We start from the raw sequence: 19,012 nt of genomic DNA on the forward strand, positions 1-19,012 counted from the left end.
ATATATCTTTCCCCTTCTTGTTCTTACACCTGTCTGGTTGCTAGGGTAAATGGGACCCCATCAACCAGATCTTCTATATGAAAACCCAAATCAAAAGCAAAAATGAGTAAAATAAAAGTAGACCAATTGCAACTGGCCTCAAAACGTCGCTGCCTGCATCTTATGAAAAGGTAACTCTATATAATCAAACCATAATAATGCCAGGCAACTATTGGCACAACTATTGGCAACTCCCAGCAGCCCCTGCTATGGGGGAGTGGTGGCTTTTAACCCTTTCTCAACCAACTATGTGGATTTTATGTTGCCTGTGAGAGGGTTAAATGGATAGAATAGATAGAATGTACTATTCCTAGCAACTTTGCAATTGGTCCTCATTATTAATTTATTTATAGTTGTTTAATTACTTGCCTTCGTTGTCTACATCTTCCCAGCTTTCAAATGGGGGTCACTGACCCCGGCAGCCAAACCCTATTGCTCTGTGAGGCTCCAGTTTTATTGTTATTGTTACTTTTTATTCCTTTTCTTTCTCTTTAGTCCGTCTTCTATTCATATTCCAGTCTCTCGTTCACACCACTGCCTGGTTGCCAAGGTAAACAAGACCCCAGCAACCAGATAGCTGAAATTCCAAACTGGAACAACTGAAAAATGTTACTAGAGCATGAAACTTCCCCTTGGATTAAAGGGAAAGTATAGAATAACGTACATATAATAGAGCAAAGTGCATTAGTTTGATATCAGCAGATGCCGGCGGTCTAATATCCAATCAAAATGCCATTTCTGTGCCCATTTCATGAGTGCAGTCTGAGCGCTGGCACTTGGTAGCCCCCATGTGGCTGATAGGGGAATTGCACTTTCATGCAAAAAAGAAAATACAAACCATTAATAAATGAAGACCAACTGCAAACTGTATTAATGATAACACTGCAAATCCCTGAATATTGTGATTATGATAAAAAAACACGTTTATGCGATTAAAATAAGTCACGGCGGCCCTTTAAGTCGGCCTTAGCACCGAGTGAATTCAGTTTTGGCCGATGCCTCAGGTGCTCATCACCCAGGTCTGTATGGGGGTAGTAGATCCGTTATTCCCTCACACATCTCCCTGCTCCCTATTGGACGATGGCCGAGTGTAGAGTCTGCAGATTGTGCTCCTTCAGCTGCTTCAGCATCTCCAGGTCCCTCTGAGATTCCTGCTCCACTTTGCGGTAGAACTGCTCCAGTCTCTTGGAGACCCTCCGCTTGGTGCCCTCCTGTAGCTGCTGCTGTCGGTGCTGTTCCTGGATATCGGACTCTGCCCTCCGCTCCTGCGCTTCTCTCCTGCTCTGCAGCAGCCTCTAGAATCGCAACTCACCCATTAGTAATCCTGTTACACTTTAAAGGGGAAGTTAACTATTGCAAAAAGTAACGTTCTCTTGGCACCATGGGGGCAGTGCCTATACTGTGCAGAAACTGCTGCAGTAATTAATGATCAAAGTGACCATACACAGGCCAAGTCTTTCAACCTGATCTGGGACACATCTGAGGGACTCGGGCAGTGTGATTGGCCGATGGCTACAAACATATAGGTACCAGATTCTCAGCCTTCAAAGTCTGATTGGTGCTGAATGAATAAGCAACACAGGGCCAGTTTGGTATAATACAACCAAGCAGATTGGCCTGTGTGTGTGGGGAAATTGAGTGCAACCGACCAAAGCAACTAGGAAGCTTGCTGCCTTCCCCCCAATCCCCATTGCCCAAGGCATTACCTGACGATTCCCCTCCTGCTCCATGCTTCTGAGTGCCCTTTCCTGGTCCAGCTCCTCTCTCTGCTGTCGGTGCTCGGTCCAGAACTGGACTCTCTGATCCTCTTTCCTGCGCTCAGTCTCCAGTGCCGCTTCCTGCTTTATGCTCCGCCCCTTAGCGGCTGCCCTTCGGGACTCCGCCCGCTGCGCCTCTAGCCCCACCTCATCCTGCTTCCTCTCCAGGTCCAGCTGGATTCTTTTCTCTGACCGAAACCTTAAAAAAGAGATACAATAATAGAAATGATCATGTTTTTAAAGGGAAACTTATGTCCCATTTACAAGAATATTTTGTTTTACTTTATATTTACTGAGTAAATTATGGGCAACAGAAATGAGTAAGTGCCCCTTGGTCTTACCTTCTGCCTTCCTGCATCATCTCCTCCCTCTGCTCCATCTCCTGGATCTTCTCCTCTCTCCTCCTTTGTCTCTGCTCTGCTTCCATCCTCCAGAGATCCACTTTAGCCCCTTCCTTCCTCTCTACTACTTCCTGGGTCCTTTGGGAGTACAGTTCGTGGCTCTAGAAAGAACTCTGAGTATCACTTATAAGGGATAATGTACTCCCTACTGTAAATGATAAGGATATTAGCAGTCACTGAGGGGTTCTGTGCCCCCCATATAAAGGCACAAGGCTGCAGGCTGAGTTATACAGGGAACTCTGAGTATCACTCATGTATTATAAGGGATAATGTACCCCCTACTGTAAATGATAAGGATATTAGCAGTCACTGAGGGGTTCTGTGCCCCCCATATAAAGGCACAAGGCTGCAGGCTGAGTTATACAGGGAACTCTGAGTATCACTCATGTATTATAAGGGATAATGTACCCCCTACTGTAAATGATAAGGATATTAGCAGTCACTGAGGGGTTCTGTGCCCCCCATATAAAGGCACAAGGCTGCAGGCTGAGTTATACAGGGAACTCTAAGTATCACTCATGTATTATAAGGGATAATGTACCCCCTACTGTAAATGATAAGGATATTAGCAGTCACTGAGGGGTTCTGTGCCCCCCATATAAAGGCACAAGGCTGCAGGCTGAGTTATACAGGGAACTCTGAGTATCACTCATGTATTATAAGGGATAATGTACCCCCTGCTGTAAATGATAAGGATATTAGCAGTCACTGAGGGGTTCTGTGCCCATATAAAGGCACAAGGCTGCAGGCTGAGTTATACAGGGAACTCTGAGTATCACTCATGTATTATAAGGGATAATGTACCCCCTACTGTAAATGATAAGGATATTAGCAGTCACTGAGGGGTTCTGTGCCCCCCATATAAAGGCACAAGGCTGCAGGCTGAGTTATACAGGGAATAACATGTTAAAGGGGATCTAATCCCAGCCATGATGCTCTCCCACTGCGCCCTTTCTTATAAATGCAAGAGAAGTGACCAATGAGAATGCTGATTCCCAGCACTGTGTCAGGCCCCTTGCTGGTACCTTACATATAGAGATAATGATGGCATTTTTCCCGTCATTATATGGCACAGGAATCAGACATGGGGATAAAGGGACAGACTTGTTCAGTGCTGGGAAACTGTGCTTATTGCTCCCAACTCCAATTGCAGGAACAGAGAACAGGGAGCCGGATTTACTCACATCAGCTGGGATTCTCATTGGGGGATTTTTTGCATTTTAAAGCAGTCGCTGGCTGTGGAGACTTGGGGAAAAGTTTTATTGTGCAATATTGCTTTAAGAATACAACCCTGATGTTGCTGGACTACAGCTCCCAGTATGCCTCATCCTTATATGGGATTTGTAGTCCAGCAACAAGTAAAGTTTGGTTGAGCAGTGTAGCAGGGTTTACATCCCCTTTAAAAGTTGCACAGCACTAATATATGTATATTTATACTGGAATAGCGTGCGTATGTGCCTTTTTACTCATATATATATATATATATATATATATATATATATATATATATATATATATATATATAGACAAGCAGAGTACCGCACACAAAGGGACTTTATGAAAACAAAAAAGGTTTATTGGAAAAATCCGACGTGTCGAGCACCAAACTGTGCTCTTCCTCAGGTTTGTCCCTGAGGAAGAGCACAGTTTGGTGCTCGAAACGTCGGATTTTTCCAATAAACCTTTTTTGTTTTCATAAAGTCCCTTTGTGTGCGGTACTCTGCTTGTCTATTGAACTGTTTGACCAGCACCGAGGGCAGTTGTTTTTTGCTCAGAGGGTGTGCTCCTCTCTGTTCTTGTAGATATATATATAGATATAGATATAGATATTACCCACCTGGACCAACGGAACTGTGCGAGGCCTGCGCTCTCGTATTGCAGCTTCCAGGGCCAATTGATCCTCTTTCATGGCCTTATTAATGCTGTGCAGAGTTTCCTGCAGAAGGGTCCTGTTCCCAGGCCGGCGGGATAAAGGTTTGTAAGTGGATGTGATGGTGCTCGCCTCTGCAGAACCAAAAATAAATCGAATTAAAGCGGTTTGAGTTAACTTTTAGTACGATGTAGAGAGTAATATTCCCAGACAATTTGCAATTGGTCTTCATTTTTTATTTGTAGTTTTGTAATTTTCAGTTTTTGTTCAGCAGCTCTCCAGCTTGGAGTTTCAGCAGCTATTTGGTTGCTAGGATCCAAATTACCTTAGTAACCTGGGTGTTGTTTGATTGAAAGACTGGTATATGAACAGGAGAGGGGCTGAATATAAATATAAGTTACATAAAGTAACAATAACAATAAACTGGAGCCTCACAGAGCAATAGGTTTTGGCTGCCGGGGTCAGTGACCCCCATTTGAAAGCAGGAAAGAGGCAGAAGATGAAGGCAAATAATCCAAAAACTATGAAAAACAAATAATGAAGACTAATTGAAAAGTTGCTGAAACTTAAAGATGAACCTACCCCATTAAGGGGGTTGAAAAGCAGATATATATTTTTTTTTTCACAGTAAAAGTTCCCAGCGTTTGACTTTACCTTTAGATTTTACTGGAGCACTTTTGGGCAGATTGTCTCTAACGCACGTCCCATTCTCCTTGAGAACCTATAAAATAAGCACAAATAAGAATTCAATAAATACTGCAGCTGTGATCCTATTGGTTACACAGTCACCTGATTTCTACAACGACCAAAGAGACATTGAAAAGCTGTCAGTCACAAGCCCTGGGTGCTGACTTACTGGACTGAGACTCTCTGCTTTATGCTTCTGTCTGGTTTCCCTTAGGCCCCTCCTACTGGCACCGCCCCTTTCCTTAGGATTGGGCATGTGTAACTGGGCATCTTGTTTCTCCCGCTTTGGGTTTGTTCTCTCCTTGGCCATTTTGCTGATCTCACCCAGAGATTTCCGTATGGTGGCCCAGTGCTCATCCAGCTCGCAGCATCTCTTACACAAGCCCTGCTTGGGGCCACAGTACATGCAAGCCTGAGAGCCCGAGGCACAGGCAGGACTGGGCATCTCTTGGCTTGGGCTGGGCAGGGATAGGAAGGGGTACCCGGGAAGGGATTCTGCAAACTTCTTCCGGATATCCGGCGGCACGTGGAGCTCTAACGTGATGCGGTCGCTCAGGTGCTGTGAGATCCAAACCGCTAGTCCAGGGGGAATCCGCTTGGTCTTTCCGTTCCAGAATGTGACTAGAACCCCACTGCTCTCATAGGCTGGAATAGAATGTAATGATATAAGTAACATACATAGTAAGTTAGGTTGAAAAAAGACACACGTCCATCACGTTCAACCATAATGACTATAAATAACCTGCCTAACTGCTAGTTAATTGGACCAGTCCCTGGATCAACTTGTACTAAGAACTATCTCCCATAACCCTGTATTCCCTCACTTGCTAAATACCCCTCCAGCCCCTTCTTCAATCTATATAATGTATCAGCCAGTACCACTGATTCAGGGGGGGATCCCACAACTTCACAGCTCTCACAGTAACAAACCCTTTCTGAATATTTAAATGGAACCCTACTTCTAATCGGAATGGGCTGGACTGAGCCAGAGGGACACTGGGAGAAAACCCAGTAGGCCTTGGCTCTTATGGGCCCCCACCAAACCAGGCTTCTCTGTCTGCCCCCGCCCCATCAAAAATTTGATGTAAGGAGGGAATAGTTACATAATGTGCAATGAGCATACTTGTGGGGCGGGGCAGGGGGGCTCTGGAGATTGCAAGGGAGGCACGGTCGCAGCCCCGGTGAGCCATTACTGACCCAGTCTGATGCTGAAGAGCCCCCAAGCCCCTCCTCAGTTGTGGGGTTTGCTCGCCTATACTGCTGACAGTCATTTACTGTAGTTAATGCACAACCCAACGGGCATGATTTCCCTGAGAAGATCCCAGAAATACACAAGCTGGACTGGTGATCTGTAGGTTCTCTACAGGTGTCTAGGCTGCTCTAAGATGCCATAGTCACTACTTATTGGGCCTGTATGGGGGGGAGGAGCTATTTGGACCCCTGTATACTCAAGGGCCTATTTTGAATCTCAGTCTGGACCTGGAAAAGAAGTCTACATCACATATACATAATGCAGTGATAAACCCCAAGGGGTATAAAAAGTGGAGTAAAACATTACCGGTGATGTTGCTCATAGAAAACCAAAGCAAAGCATCTGATTGGCTGCTAACGGAAATCGTATTGGTTGCCCTGGGCAACATCACTGTTAATGTTTCACTCCACTGTAAAGGTCCCCATACACAGGCCGATTCTAGCTGCCGATATGGGTCCCTTAGAGCGATTCGGCAGCTAATCGGCCCGTGTATGGGCACTACCTGACCGATATCTGGCCTGAAATCGGGCAGATCTCAATTGGGCAGGTTAAAAAATCTAGTCGGACCGACTTTGCCTATACCCATCGCTATAATTTGATCGTTTGGCCCCAGGGCCTAGATTCCCCTGATATCGCCCACCCGTAGGTGGGGGATATCGGGAGAAGATCCGCTAGCTTGGTGACACCACCAAGCGAGCGGATCTGAAGGTGTATGGGCACCTTAACACAGCAGGATAAATATCCCCCCAAGTACAGCGAGGTACCTAAACCATGGCAATCGCGGCTCTCCGTTCCCTGCAGGACCGTGCCCGGGCCGTACTGCTCCATGTTGGATTCCAGGGGAGCCAGGACATGGTCGCCGGGCGCTAACGGCCTCCACCGGGCGTCTTCATAGTGGACAATGTCGCAGACTGGGGTCTCCTGCATGCGGAACTGGGCTTTGCCTTTCAGCAAGCGGCATTTCTCGAATTCAATTAGGAAATGGCCCTCTGAGCCCTTGTAGAAAAACAGCCAAAGGTATAATAGTTGCCGGGGCCCCTATACTGTATCAGTGGCTAATGAAGCTGGCCATATACAGGCCAATAAAATTCTTACCTCCACCTCATGGGCAATGTGGCCCAGGTAATAGTAGCCATCTGTGTCTCTCCGTGCCAGGACTCGGGCTCCTCTTAAAAGACTCACAGCTTCGGGGCAAGGGCTCCGATTATCTTCCTTTGCCAGACGTGTGATTGGCGGCTCTTTCGTCGTAAAACTGCATCTGACTGGTGGAATTCTGGGGGAGACAAAGCTCAGTTCAGTTTTGAGGGGTGCACTTTGTTTTCACCCTCACACATTCTCAGTTACGCTGTATTTACAAAAGCATTGGGCCGGCCCAACATTACCATTAGCGCTTCACAGAAAATCCCCCTACATAATGGACTTATGCCTATATGTAAGTCAAAACAGTAGCAACAAAGGGTGAATGGAAACTGGTTGGATACTGGTAATACTGGAATGTACCCATTCATGCTTTGGATCTATCCTCAGCTCTGGTACTTACCGGACCTCTGAGTGAACCGAAGGTGGGAGAAGAGAGGAGGCACAAGGTGCACTACAGCAGGAGGGTCTTAGAAGGCTGCAATGATTGGTGACCTGGGACACAGAAACAAGTTAGGGACAACAACTTTATTATAGTATATAGAGCATAACAGAGCTGTATATGTACTTATTTGTGTTTATGATAAAAAGCCTTCATATTTTTCCCTCTATATTGCATTATGAGGGAAAAGCTTAATGTACAAACATTCCTTCTCTGTATATTTGTATTTATACATATGGGTAGGAGGTGCCATAGTGTTGCCCTTAGACAGTACAGTATGGGGGTACAGCTTATTGTGTGCCCAGAACATTCCTTCTCTGTATATTTGTATTTAAACATATGGGTAGGGGGTGCCATAGTGTTTCCCTTAGACAGTACAGTATGGGGGTACAGCTTATTGTGTGCCCAGAACATTCCTTCTCTGTATATTTGTATTTATACATATGGGTAGGGGGTGCCATAGTGTTTCCCTTAGACAGTACAGTATGGGGGTACAGCTTATTGTGTGCCCAGAACATTCCCTCTCTGTATATTTGTATTTATACATATGGGTAGGGGGTGCCATAGTGTTTCCCTTAGACAGTACAGTATGGGGGTACAGCTTATTGTGTGCCCAGAACATTCCTTCTCTGTATATTTGTATTTATACATATGGGTAGGGGGTGCCATAGTGTTTCCCTTAGACAGTACAGTATGGGGGTACAGCTTATTGTGTGCCCAGAACATTCCTTCTCTGTATATTTGTATTTATACATATGGGAGGGAGGTGCCACAGACAATACAATACACAACTTGCCTCCAGTGCAGGGCGGGAGGGATGCAGGCGAATCATTCTGAAGGAGCCCTGCACCTGGCTGCTATACGGTTCCCCCAGTAAATAAACCACACAGACGGAGGGGGCAGCTCGGTGTCTGGCCGTCACACTGTAGATTTCCTGTAACACACGGCCTGGGAGGGAGTCGATCACCAGATACACAGTGTGACACGCCGTGCCCTCGAAGGCTGCAGCGAGAGCTTCTGTGAGGAGGTCGTTGGATTCGTTCTCTAAGGTGTGAACCCAGGAAAGGGCTTGGGAGACGGTCTCTGGGGTACAAGTCACAGCGTGGTCACACCAGCGGGTAATCTGGCGAGGGTAACACAGGGAAGACATAAGTGATCCACTCGTGGCTTTAGTAAATCACATTTAAAGATAAACTTGCCCAATGGATCTGCAACAGGTCTGGCAACTTACATGGCAAGAACATTGGAGGAATACAAACCATACAGAGATCAGGTTGTGGGGATTGCCCATGTGATCAGCTAAGCTTCAATTTGCACACAGATTGTTTTATTTTTCCTTTACAATTTAAAGGGGAACTCCACCCAAACAGTTTTATACCTCATTCTAAGCATCTTCCCAATATCCATTCATCCCTCATTCTCACTGGGTTTATAGTTATGTGTAACTGTCACTGTGTCTGTCCCTTTCCCTTCCCTGCACTGCTGGTTCTGACTCCTGATACAACTCCCCAATATCCATTCATCCCTCATTCTCACTGGGTTTATAGTTATGTGTAACTGTCACTGTGTCTGTCCCTTTCCCTTCCCTGCACTGCTGGTTCTGACTCCTGATACAACTCCCCAATATCCATTCATCCCTCATTCTCACTGGGTTTATAGTTATGTGTAACTGTCACTGTGTCTGTCCCTTTCCCTTCCCTGCACTGCTGGTTCTGACTCCTGATACAACTCCCCAATATCCATTCATCCCTCATTCTCACTGGGTTTATAGTTATGTGTAACTGTCACTGTGTCTGTCCCTTTCCCTTCCCTGCACTGCTGGTTCTGACTCCTGATACAACTCCCCAATATCCATTCATCCCTCATTCTCACTGGGTTTATAGTTATGTGTAACTGTCACTGTGTCTGTCCCTTTCCCTTCCCTGCACTGCTGGTTCTGACTCCTGATACAACTCCCCAATATCCATTCATCCCTCATTCTCACTGGGTTTATAGTTATGTGTAACTGTCACTGTGTCTGTCCCTTTCCCTTCCCTGCACTGCTGGTTCTGACTCCTGATACAACTTCCCAATACCCATTCATTCCTCATTCTCACTGGGTTTATAGTTATGTGTAACTGTCACTGTGTCTGTCCCTTTCCCTTCCCTGCACTGCTGGTTCTGACTCCTGATACAACTCCCCAATATCCATTCATCCCTCATTCTCACTGGGTTTATAGTTATGTGTAACTGTCACTGTGTCTGTCCCTTTCCCTTCCCTGCACTGCTGGTTCTGACTCCTGATACAACTCCCCAATATCCATTCATTCCTCATTCTCACTGGGTTTATAGTTATGTGTAACTGTCACTGTGTCTGTCCCTTTCCCTTCCCTGCACTGCTGGTTCTGACTCCTGATACAACTCCCCAATACCCATTCATCCCTCATTCTCACTGGGTTTATAGTTATGTGTAACTGTCACTGTGTCTGTCCCTTTCCCTTCTCTGCACTGCTGGTTCTGACTCCTGATACAACTCCCCAATATCCATTCATTCCTCATTCTCACTGGGTTTATAGTTATGTGTAACTGTCACTGTGTCTGTCCCTTTCCCTTCCCTGCACTGCTGGTTCTGACTCCCGATACAACTCCCCAATATCCATTCATTCCTCATTCTCACTGGGTTTATAGTTATGTGTAACTGTCACTGTGTCTGTCCCTTTCCCTTCCCTGCACTGCTGGTTCTGACTCCTGATACAACTCCCCAATATCCATTCATTCCTCATTCTCACTGGGTTTATAGTTATGTGTAACTGTCACTGTGTCTGTCCCTTTCCCTTCCCTGCACTGCTGGTTCTGACTCCTGATACAACTCCCCAATACCCATTCATCCCTCATTCTCACTGGGTTTATAGTTATGTGTAACTGTCACTGTGTCTGTCCCTTTCCCTTCTCTGCACTGCTGGTTCTGACTCCTGATACAACTCCCCAATATCCATTCATTCCTCATTCTCACTGGGTTTATAGTTATGTGTAACTGTCACTGTGTCTGTCCCTTTCCCTTCCCTGCACTGCTGGTTCTGACTCCTGATACAACTCCCCAATATCCATTCATTCCTCATTCTCACTGGGTTTATAGTTATGTGTAACTGTCACTGTGTCTGTCCCTTTCCCTTCCCTGCACTGCTGGTTCTGACTCCCGATACAACTCCCCAATATCCATTCATTCCTCATTCTCACTGGGTTTATAGTTATGTGTAACTGTCACTGTGTCTGTCCCTTTCCCTTCCCTGCACTGCTGGTTCTGACTCCTGATACAACTCCCCAATATCCATTCATCCCTCATTCTCACTGGGTTTATAGTTATATGTAACTGTCACTGTGTCTGTCCCTTTCCCTTCCCTGCACTGCTGGTTCTGACTCCTGATACAACTCCCCAATACCCATTCATTCCTCATTCTCACTGGGCTATTTGCTGGGGAAACCTACCTTGTGGGAGACATGGATCAAGCTGAAAGAGGAGGGGGGGAAGCCATTAGCCAGGTTATACAGCGCTTTAGAGACGTATTCCTTCAGGAGATTGAACTTCACCGGATCTCCATCCAACGTGCCAATCACAAACGTGACGTCGCCATCGTGGGCGCTCGGAAAGTCAGGCAAAGAGCAGCCCATATGGTGCAATGCAGCCGCCATCTTGTGTCGCCTCCTCAATCACCTGTATATGGGATACAGAGCAATAGGTTAGGTTTCACTGAGTAAAATCCCTATACAAGTACATGGCCCAAAGAGCTTACAGCCCTTTTCCTTATTTTGCTTTTTCAGTCTTACAAAACTATACTAGCACTAAAATAAATAATAAAGAGAATGAGTGAGAGGATAGTTTCCCTCACAGAAATAAACTTACTGCCAGTCCCCTCCCTCCCTCCAATGGTCTGAGCCACTTCAGTGTCCAGGCGAGAAATGGGCAGTGTGTACTGGAAACCATAGTTACCGCCTGTACCATTACAATCCGAAGGGGGGGAGGTAGGTTCTGTGCAAAACTAATATACGAGACAGAGTTGGAAAGGGGCAATGAGCGCTTGTAAATAACACCTTTATCAGTCAGTTAATGAAGAACCTATAATTATAACAACATCAAGGCCGACCTTTTTATTAATGGTATCGTCTACATTAAAACCATTTATCAGTGAGGTATATAACAGTCACTTTGTTGCCGTATAATATATACCGACAAATTCACCACAGGTCTTTTATAGTGATTTTTAAAAGCGATTCCCCCACTAAATGAATGGACTTTCCCACCGCAGCCGAAATCTCGCGTTAACATAGCTATCTCAGCCAATGACAGCTCGCCCACTGCTTCATTATCCAATCGTAGGTTCGCTTCCATCGCTCATGTCAGCCAATCAGATCATTAGTTCTTGTTCAGGAGCCAATCACCTCTATCCGTGCTCTCCCGTAGGAAGGTGACTTTGCGCCGGAGATTGGTTGAACCATGTCTTCCTTGGTGCGGATCGGGGCAACTTTAAAGACCGGGGGCCGACTGATAGCCGGGGTTGTACGGAACAAGCCTGGGGTCCGCAAGTGAGTGCAAAGCATCGGGAATTGTCGTAGTTCTAGGCTATTTTATATATGTGTAGGGAAACAGGCTCTTGGCCTGTCAGGGGTGCCTTCTATAGAATTAAACTGAGGAGGTTATAGTGAGAAAGCATATAGTAATGCAATTTCCCCTGCTGAATTGTGCTCAGTACAGGGGAATCCCTATGTGCCATAGTTTTATGGTATCTCTCTGTACAGGCTATGGGCAAACTTAGGGGGCTGTTCCTGCTGAATTGTGCTTAGTACAGGGGAATCCCTATGTGCCATAGTTTTATGGTATCTCTCTGTACAGGCTATGGGCAAACTTAGGGGGCTGTTCCTGCTGAATTGTGCTTAGTACAGGGGAATCCCTATGTGCCATAGTTTTATGGTATCTCTCTGTACAGGCTATGAGCAAACTTAGGGGGCTGTTCCTGCTGAATTGTGCTTAGTACAGGGGAATCCCTATGTGCCATAGTTTTATGGTATCTCTCTGTACAGGCTATGAGCAAACTTAGGGGGCTGTTCCTGCTGAATTGTGCTTAGTACAGGGGAATCCCTATGTGCCATAGTTTTATGGTATCTCTCTGTACAGGCTATGAGCAAACTTAGGGGGCTGTTCCTGCTGAATTGTGCTTAGTACAGGGGAATCCCTATGTGCCATAGTTTTATGGTATCTCTCTGTACAGGCTATGAGCAAACTTAGGGGGCTGTTCCTGCTGAATTGTGCTTAGTACAGGGGAATCCCTATGTGCCATAGTTTTATGGTATCTCTCTGTACAGGCTATGAGCAAACTTAGGGGGCTGTTCCTGCTGAATTGTGCTTAGTACAGGGGGATCCCTATGTGCCATAGTTTTATGGTATCTCTCTGTACAGGCTATGAGCAAATTTAGGGGGCTGTTCCTGCTGAATTGTGCTTAGTACAGGGGGATCCCTATGTGCCATAGTTTTATGGTATCTCTCTGTACAGGCTATGAGCAAACTTAGGGGGCTGTTCCTGCTGAATTGTGCTTAGTACAGGGGAATCCCCATGTGCCATAGTTTTATGGTATCTCTCTGTACAGGCTATGAGCAAACTTAGGGGGCTGTTCCTGCTGAATTGTGCTTAGTACAGGGGAATCCCCATGTGCCATGGTTTTATGGTATCTCTCTGTACAGGCTATGAGCAAACTTAGGGGGCTGTTCCTGCTGAATTGTGCTTAGTACAGGGGAATCCCTATGTGCCATAGTTGTATGGTATCTCTCTGTACAGGCTATGAGCAAACTTAGGGGGCTGTTCCTGCTGAATTGTGCTTAGTACAGGGGAATCCCTATGTGCCATAGTTGTATGGTATCTCTCTGTACTAACTCTCTCTATCTTGCGTTGCAGTGCTGGAGGCGGAGTTCATATAGAGCCGCGCTACCGCCAGTTTCCAGAACTCACCAAGCACCAGGTCCGGCAGGCAGAGATTCTGAGCGGGTTTATGTGGTTCTGGATCCTTTGGCACTTGTGGCACGACACGGATGCAGTGCTGGTGAGTGGAGCGACATATTGCCTGTTGTGTGATGTACACAAGATGCCTATGAGTATAATGGGTATCTGTGAGCCTGGACAAAGAATACCCCAGATGCACCATGGGGGGGGGGGTAATAGAACCTCCTCTGCTGTAAATGTGGAGCAGCAGGAAGCAGCACCTGATGATTCCGTAGATGATAGAAGTGTTCCGTGGGGGTGGGGTTATTCAAAGCTTTAAGCAGGGGCGGAGCTATTTATATTGTAAAGGGGAAATGACTATGTCAATGCACAACAACTGCAGTGATTGGATGAATACGAGGTTCCACTGTACCCTAATAGTTGCATGTTTCTGTCGCTTTAGGGCCACTTCCCATATCCCGACCCCTCTGAATGGACAGATGAAGAGCTGGGACTTTCTGGAGGAGGAGAGGAATAGATGTTTCTGTAAGTAGCTTCCTGCCGACTGGTAAAGGGGTAGGTTCACCTTCTGACAAATGTTTAGTATGTTATAGAATGGCCTGTTCTTAGCAGCGTTTCAATTGGTCTTCATTTTTTATTTGTATTAGTTTTTAAATTGTTTGCCTTCCTCTTCCTGCTTTCAGATAGGGGTCAGTGACCCCGGCAGGGGCAGTACTACTGCTCTGTGAGGCCACAATGTTATTACTTATGTTTCTATTTATGTCCCCTGCTATTCATATTCCTGTCTCTTTTTCAAACCACTGCCTGGTTGCTAGGTTAAATTGGACCCTAGCAACCAGATAGCTGCTAAGATGGCAAACTGTAGAGCTGCTGAAGAAAAAGCTAAATAATTCAAAAACCGTAAATAATAATAAATGAAGACCAATTGCAAAGTGTCTCAGAATAGCACTCTCTACATCATACTAAAACTTAATTATAAGGTGAACAACCTTTTAAAGGGCACCTATCCCATGAAATTGCACCTTAAGGTGGCCATTCACCTATGGGTGGGCAATATCGGGCTTATTAGTTCCTTTGGCCCTAGGGTATAGACACCGTCATCTTGGGGACCACATAACAAGCCAATGCGATCCAATCCGCAGCCCCCACTGATGCTAGCCCACCTGTGCCATGACGGTGCTCCAGGTGTGGGTGGCCATATTATTTGGCGGGCTAGCTCCCTCCCGTTTTTGCACCTAGGTCCATGTAACTGGAGGAGTCCCAAGCCGGACTTGGATTTCTTACTATTGAGTGCTATTCTGATACCTACTGGGAGCTGCTATCTTGCTCCCTTCCCATTGTTCTGCTGATCGGCTGCTGGGGGTGAGGGGGGGGGGGTATCACTCCAACTTGCAGTGCAGCAGTAAAGTGTGAGTGAAGTTTATCAGAGCACAGGTCACATGGCTGTGGCACCCTGGGAAATGAAGAATATGGCTAGCCCCATGGGAAAAATGGATTACAATGCAGGATTCTGCTGGGGAAGCTCCATTAACTCAAAACATATTTATTTACATTATTATATGTTTATACTAATATTTTCCTCACACATTGGTCGATTCAGCTTGACCTTTTTTTTTTTCTGTTGCAGGTTTGGGTGCAATGCATCATGGGCCTGTTGTACTGCTGTAAATAAATATAAGAAACCAATTTCCCTGTGTCAGTCTTTTGTTATAGAGGGGGCAGGTATTCTCTTAAAGAAACAGTACTCTTTTGTAGTACAGATCATTTCATTCGCTACAAAGTCTCCTGTCCTACTATATGGATTGTACCAAACTGCACCTTTCTGCAGGGGGCAGAACCTTCTGTGCTGAGTGTGCCCCCTTCTGGTATTTGTAGTTCAGCAACAGCTTTCTTGCTCTATGTAGGAAACCCCATTCTTATATATTAACTAAATAGGCTTCCTTCAAGGTATATGGGGGGTATTTGTTTTTCGTCTACCCTGGCAAGGGCAGGTCTGTAGGGGGCATAGCAACATGGCCTACACTGGGTGGGTACATTGCCAGTACAGATAAGGGGCAGTTTATTGCACAAAGCAGGGAGGGTACTGAGTTGAAGAGGTGTATGCTGGTCTGTAATGGGGGGCTAGGCAGGAATTAATTGGGGTACTGTGCTCCAGTGCCAGTCTAAGGTGGTAAGGGGCACCCATAATACCAACAGCAGCTACTATATAGGCATCTAGACCCCTTGTGAATGAAAGAACCCCCCCCCACACACATTCAGGATACAGTAGCCCAAAACTTTATGCTTATAGTCATGCTTTTATTAGAAGACTGAAGGGTTACTTTATAGCAGGGATTGGGGGGCCCCCCCATTGAGCCAAGGAGCAAACTTGGGGGTCAGTCAGCAACTGAATAATTGCTTCATGTTCTCCTTGGCGTCGGTTCTTTCACAGGAGTAATATTTCCAGCGCCGGTCCCTAAAGTAGGAGAAGAAAATGCCATTAACGGTGATATTCACTCTGGGACCCTCCAGTGAGAATCTGATGAGCCCTGACCCCCAACCCAACTGAACCCGTGTGGGATGGAACCCCGACTGTGAGCCTGACCCCCAACCCAACTGAACCCGTGTGGGATGGAACCCCGACTGTGAGCCTGAACCCCAACCCAACTGAACCCCTGTGGGATGGAACCCCGACTGTGAGCCTGAACCCCAACCCAACTGAACCCGTGTGGGATGGAACCCCGACTGTGAGCCTGACCCCCAACCCAACTGAACCCCTGTGGGATGGAACCCCGACTGTGAGCCTGACCCCCAACCCAACTGAACCCCTGTGGGATGGAACCCCGACTGTGAGCCTGACCCCCAACCCAACTGAACCCGTGTGGGATGGAACCCCGACTGTGAGCCTGAACCCCAACCCAACTGAACCCCTGTGGGATGGAACCCCGACTGTGAGCCTGACCCCCAACCCAACTGAACCCGTGTGGGATGGAACCCCGACTGTGAGCCTGACCCCCAACCCAACTGAACCCCTGTGGGATGGAACCCCGACTGTGAGCCTGACCCCCAACCCAACTGAACCCCTGTGGGATGGAACCCCAACTGTGAGCCTGATCCCCAACCCAACTGAACCCCTGTGGGATGGAACCCCGACTGTGAGCCTGACCCCCAACCCAACTGAACCCGTGTGGGATGGAACCCCGACTGTGAGCCTAACCCCCAACCCAACTGAACCCGTGTGGGATGGAACCCCGACTGTGAGCCTGACCCCCAACCCAACTGAACCCGTGTGGGATGGAACCCCGACTGTGAGCCTGACCCCCAACCCAACTGAACCCCTGTGGGATGGAACCCTGACTGTGAGCCTAACCCCCAACCCAACTGAACCCCTGTGGGATGGAACCCCGACTGTGAGCCTAACCCCCAACCCAACTGAACCCGTGTGGGATGGAACCCCGACTGTGAGCCTAACCCCCAACCCAACTGAACCCCTGTGGGATGGAACCCTGACTGTGAGCCTGATCCCCAACATCACTGCCCAACCTCACTAATGCCCCTGTGGCTGAATGGGAGCAACTCCCAGCAACATCTAGTGGGGACCTTCCCAGAAGCGTAGGGGCAGTTATAGCAGCAAAGGGAGGGGCAACTTCCTATTAACCCCCTTGGGCCCCTGGCCATATAGGGCACAGAGAGTAAATTTGAGGATACCCCACCTTATTTAGGACAAGAGTTAATGTAAGATACTTGAACACAGCGATACTTACTCTCTCTTATTGTCGTTGTAACTGAATGCCCCCACCAGATGGTGATTAGGGGGGGCCTCCCATGTCAGACATCCATCGAAATCATTGACGTAATCACTCCAGGTGCAGTTCTGGGCCACGGCTACCTCCCCCTGGCAGCACCGGAACTTCCACCTGTGGCAGAAAGCGCAAGGCATTGTGGGAATCAAGTGCTACTTTGTACATGTAGTCGGGGCCAGCAGTGCAGCCATGACCCGGTGGTTCTGACTGGGTTAGTCCTTACCTTCTGTCCTCCTTCTTGTTATCATGGTAACTCTCCATTCCGCTCAGAACCGAGCCCGTTGGGCAAGTGAAGTTGAGCTCTTGGTCGAAGTCGTTGACGTAGTTGGTCCAGTTACAGGAGAGAGGCAGGTACAGGGAGTTCTGACAGGCAAAGCTCCACACTCGGTCCTCTCTTCTGTTGCTGTGCTTACTGGGAGTAGGGGCAATAACAGCAGGGTTAGTCCAATAGCACCCAGGTATGCACTGCCCCCCCCCTCCCTACCAATAGGAATGGACAGAATGTACCAAAATGAAGGTAGGGGTTAGGGAACCAGTATGGCAGCTCCTACCTGATGATAAAGCTGATGCTCTGCTGCTTGGGACACTGGAAAGACAGGGGTTTGTCATAATCGTTGATCCATTTGTTTCCCGGTTTCCCTCCTGTAACAACAAGAGCAGCCGTTATACACTATCCCATAATATTATCACTCTTACAGTTTCATTAAAGGGGAAGTAAAATAATAAATGATTACAGTGATTGGAGATTTAATATACAAATACCAGGGATTCCTAGGTTAGAGCAGCAGTGGGGTAACGGGCGGCTGTACTACAAACCCCCCCGGACAGGGTGACTGGGAGTTACAAAGCCTACGTTACCGTCAGGAGCGGCCCACACTCCGGCCAATCCCAGTAAGACAATCAGAGTCCCCTTCATGGCTGTGAGCAATCAGATCCCGGAGATGATGATATAGGCTTCCTGGCCTCCCTCCTTATATACCAATCGGCTGCTGGATATTGTACCAAAGAGAGCAGGTAACCACTCCCACATTCTGAGTGGGCAGGAACAGCCCCCACTTATACATACCCACCCCAGTATGAACGGCAGCCAAATATAATAATGCCATATACCAAGTGGCTGGGAACTGTCAATGCCCATTGGCCACTTTTATAGCTCCCTATCCATGTCTTTTGCACAATTCAGCAGGAACAGCCCCCTAAATTTGCCCATAGCCTGTACAGAGAGATACCATAAAACTATGGCACATAGGGATTCCCCTGTACTAAGCACAATTCAGCAGGAACAGCCCCCTAAGTTTGCTCATAGCCTGTACAGAGAGATACCATAAAACTATGGCACATAGGGATTCCCCTGTACTAAGCACAATTCAGCAGGAACAGCCCCCTAAGTTTGCCCATAGCCTGTACAGAGAGATACCATAAAACTATGGCACATAGGGATTCCCCTGTACTAAGCACAATTCAGCAGGAACAGCCCCCTAAGTTTGCCCATAGCCTGTACAGAGAGATACCAAAAAACTATGGCACATAGGGATTCCCCTGTACTAAGCACAATTCAGCAGGAACAGCCCCCTAAGTTTGCTCATAGCCTTTACAGAGAGATACCATAAAACTATGGCACATAGGGATTCCCCTGTACTAAGCCCAATTCAGCAGGAACAGCCCCCTAAGTTTGC

The 19,012-nt window shown here is 47.1% G+C and overlaps 3 protein-coding genes across 6 annotated transcripts; 1 reads left to right on the top strand and 2 right to left on the bottom strand.

Annotated features, from left to right (window-relative positions):
* Positions 1 to 879: 879 nt before the first annotated feature.
* On the bottom strand, positions 880 to 11,816 carry LOC100498229. Of its 3 annotated transcripts, none has more exons than XM_031898523.1 (12): positions 11,707 to 11,816; positions 11,051 to 11,276; positions 8,382 to 8,708; positions 7,547 to 7,638; positions 7,102 to 7,279; positions 6,771 to 7,002; positions 4,924 to 5,399; positions 4,722 to 4,788; positions 4,035 to 4,201; positions 2,138 to 2,298; positions 1,746 to 1,995; positions 880 to 1,334 (listed from the first exon to the last, which is right to left on the bottom strand). In XM_031898523.1, exons 2-12 carry the CDS (start codon positions 11,252 to 11,254, stop codon positions 1,110 to 1,112), a joined length of 2,379 nt encoding a protein of 792 aa, XP_031754383.1. In that variant the 5' UTR covers positions 11,255 to 11,276; positions 11,707 to 11,816; the 3' UTR covers positions 880 to 1,109. The 3 variants fall into 3 exon arrangements, with proteins under 3 accessions (XP_031754383.1, XP_004912516.3, XP_002941650.3); XM_004912459.4 differs by lacking the exon at positions 11,707 to 11,816 and adding an exon at positions 11,466 to 11,637 and having other exon boundaries at positions 8,436 to 8,708; XM_002941604.5 differs by lacking the exon at positions 11,707 to 11,816 and adding an exon at positions 11,466 to 11,636.
* Positions 11,817 to 11,970: 154 nt separating this feature from the next.
* On the top strand, positions 11,971 to 15,240 carry ndufb2 (NADH:ubiquinone oxidoreductase subunit B2). 2 transcript variants are annotated; one of them, XM_012958504.3, is made up of 4 exons: positions 11,971 to 12,145; positions 13,510 to 13,654; positions 13,997 to 14,109; positions 15,182 to 15,240. In XM_012958504.3, exons 1-3 carry the CDS (start codon positions 12,057 to 12,059, stop codon positions 14,069 to 14,071), a joined length of 309 nt encoding a protein of 102 aa, XP_012813958.1. In that variant the 5' UTR covers positions 11,971 to 12,056; the 3' UTR covers positions 14,072 to 14,109; positions 15,182 to 15,240.
* Positions 15,241 to 15,831: 591 nt separating this feature from the next.
* On the bottom strand, positions 15,832 to 18,558 carry LOC100486393 (hemagglutinin/amebocyte aggregation factor). The gene is made up of 5 exons (XM_002941605.5): positions 18,195 to 18,558; positions 17,888 to 17,978; positions 17,560 to 17,748; positions 17,298 to 17,450; positions 15,832 to 16,009 (listed from the first exon to the last, which is right to left on the bottom strand). Exons 1-5 carry the CDS (start codon positions 18,250 to 18,252, stop codon positions 15,934 to 15,936), a joined length of 567 nt encoding a protein of 188 aa, XP_002941651.1. The 5' UTR covers positions 18,253 to 18,558; the 3' UTR covers positions 15,832 to 15,933.
* Between the last annotated feature and the right edge of the window lie 454 nt (positions 18,559 to 19,012).

Source organism: Xenopus tropicalis, chromosome 3 (assembly GCF_000004195.4).
Source record: "Xenopus tropicalis strain Nigerian chromosome 3, UCB_Xtro_10.0, whole genome shotgun sequence".
NCBI lineage: Eukaryota > Metazoa > Chordata > Amphibia > Anura > Pipidae > Xenopus > Xenopus tropicalis.

What these genes read in the sequence shown, in the direction of transcription:
- ndufb2 (XM_012958504.3), top strand. Translation starts at nt 12,057, where the DNA reads ATGTCTTCCTTGGTGCGGATCGGGGCAACTTTAAAGACCGGGGGCCGA. An exon ending in AACAAGCCTGGGGTCCGCAA is followed by an intron (nt 12,146 to 13,509) that starts GTGAGTGCAAAG and finishes CTTGCGTTGCAG; the next exon opens with TGCTGGAGGCGGAGTTCATA. An exon ending in ACGACACGGATGCAGTGCTG is followed by an intron (nt 13,655 to 13,996) that starts GTGAGTGGAGCG and finishes CTGTCGCTTTAG; the next exon opens with GGCCACTTCCCATATCCCGA.
- LOC100486393 (XM_002941605.5), bottom strand. Translation starts at nt 18,252, where the DNA reads ATGAAGGGGACTCTGATTGTCTTACTGGGATTGGCCGGAGTGTGGGCC. An exon ending in AGTGTGGGCCGCTCCTGACG is followed by an intron (nt 17,979 to 18,194) that starts GTAACGTAGGCT and finishes TTGTTGTTACAG; the next exon opens with GAGGGAAACCGGGAAACAAA. An exon ending in AGCATCAGCTTTATCATCAG is followed by an intron (nt 17,749 to 17,887) that starts GTAGGAGCTGCC and finishes CCCTACTCCCAG; the next exon opens with TAAGCACAGCAACAGAAGAG.
- LOC100498229 (XM_031898523.1), bottom strand. Translation starts at nt 11,254, where the DNA reads ATGGCGGCTGCATTGCACCATATGGGCTGCTCTTTGCCTGACTTTCCG. An exon ending in GCACAGTTCCGTTGGTCCAG is followed by an intron (nt 2,299 to 4,034) that starts GTGGGTAATATC and finishes AGTTCTTTCTAG; the next exon opens with AGCCACGAACTGTACTCCCA. An exon ending in AGCAGGAGGGGAATCGTCAG is followed by an intron (nt 1,335 to 1,745) that starts GTAATGCCTTGG and finishes TTGCGATTCTAG; the next exon opens with AGGCTGCTGCAGAGCAGGAG.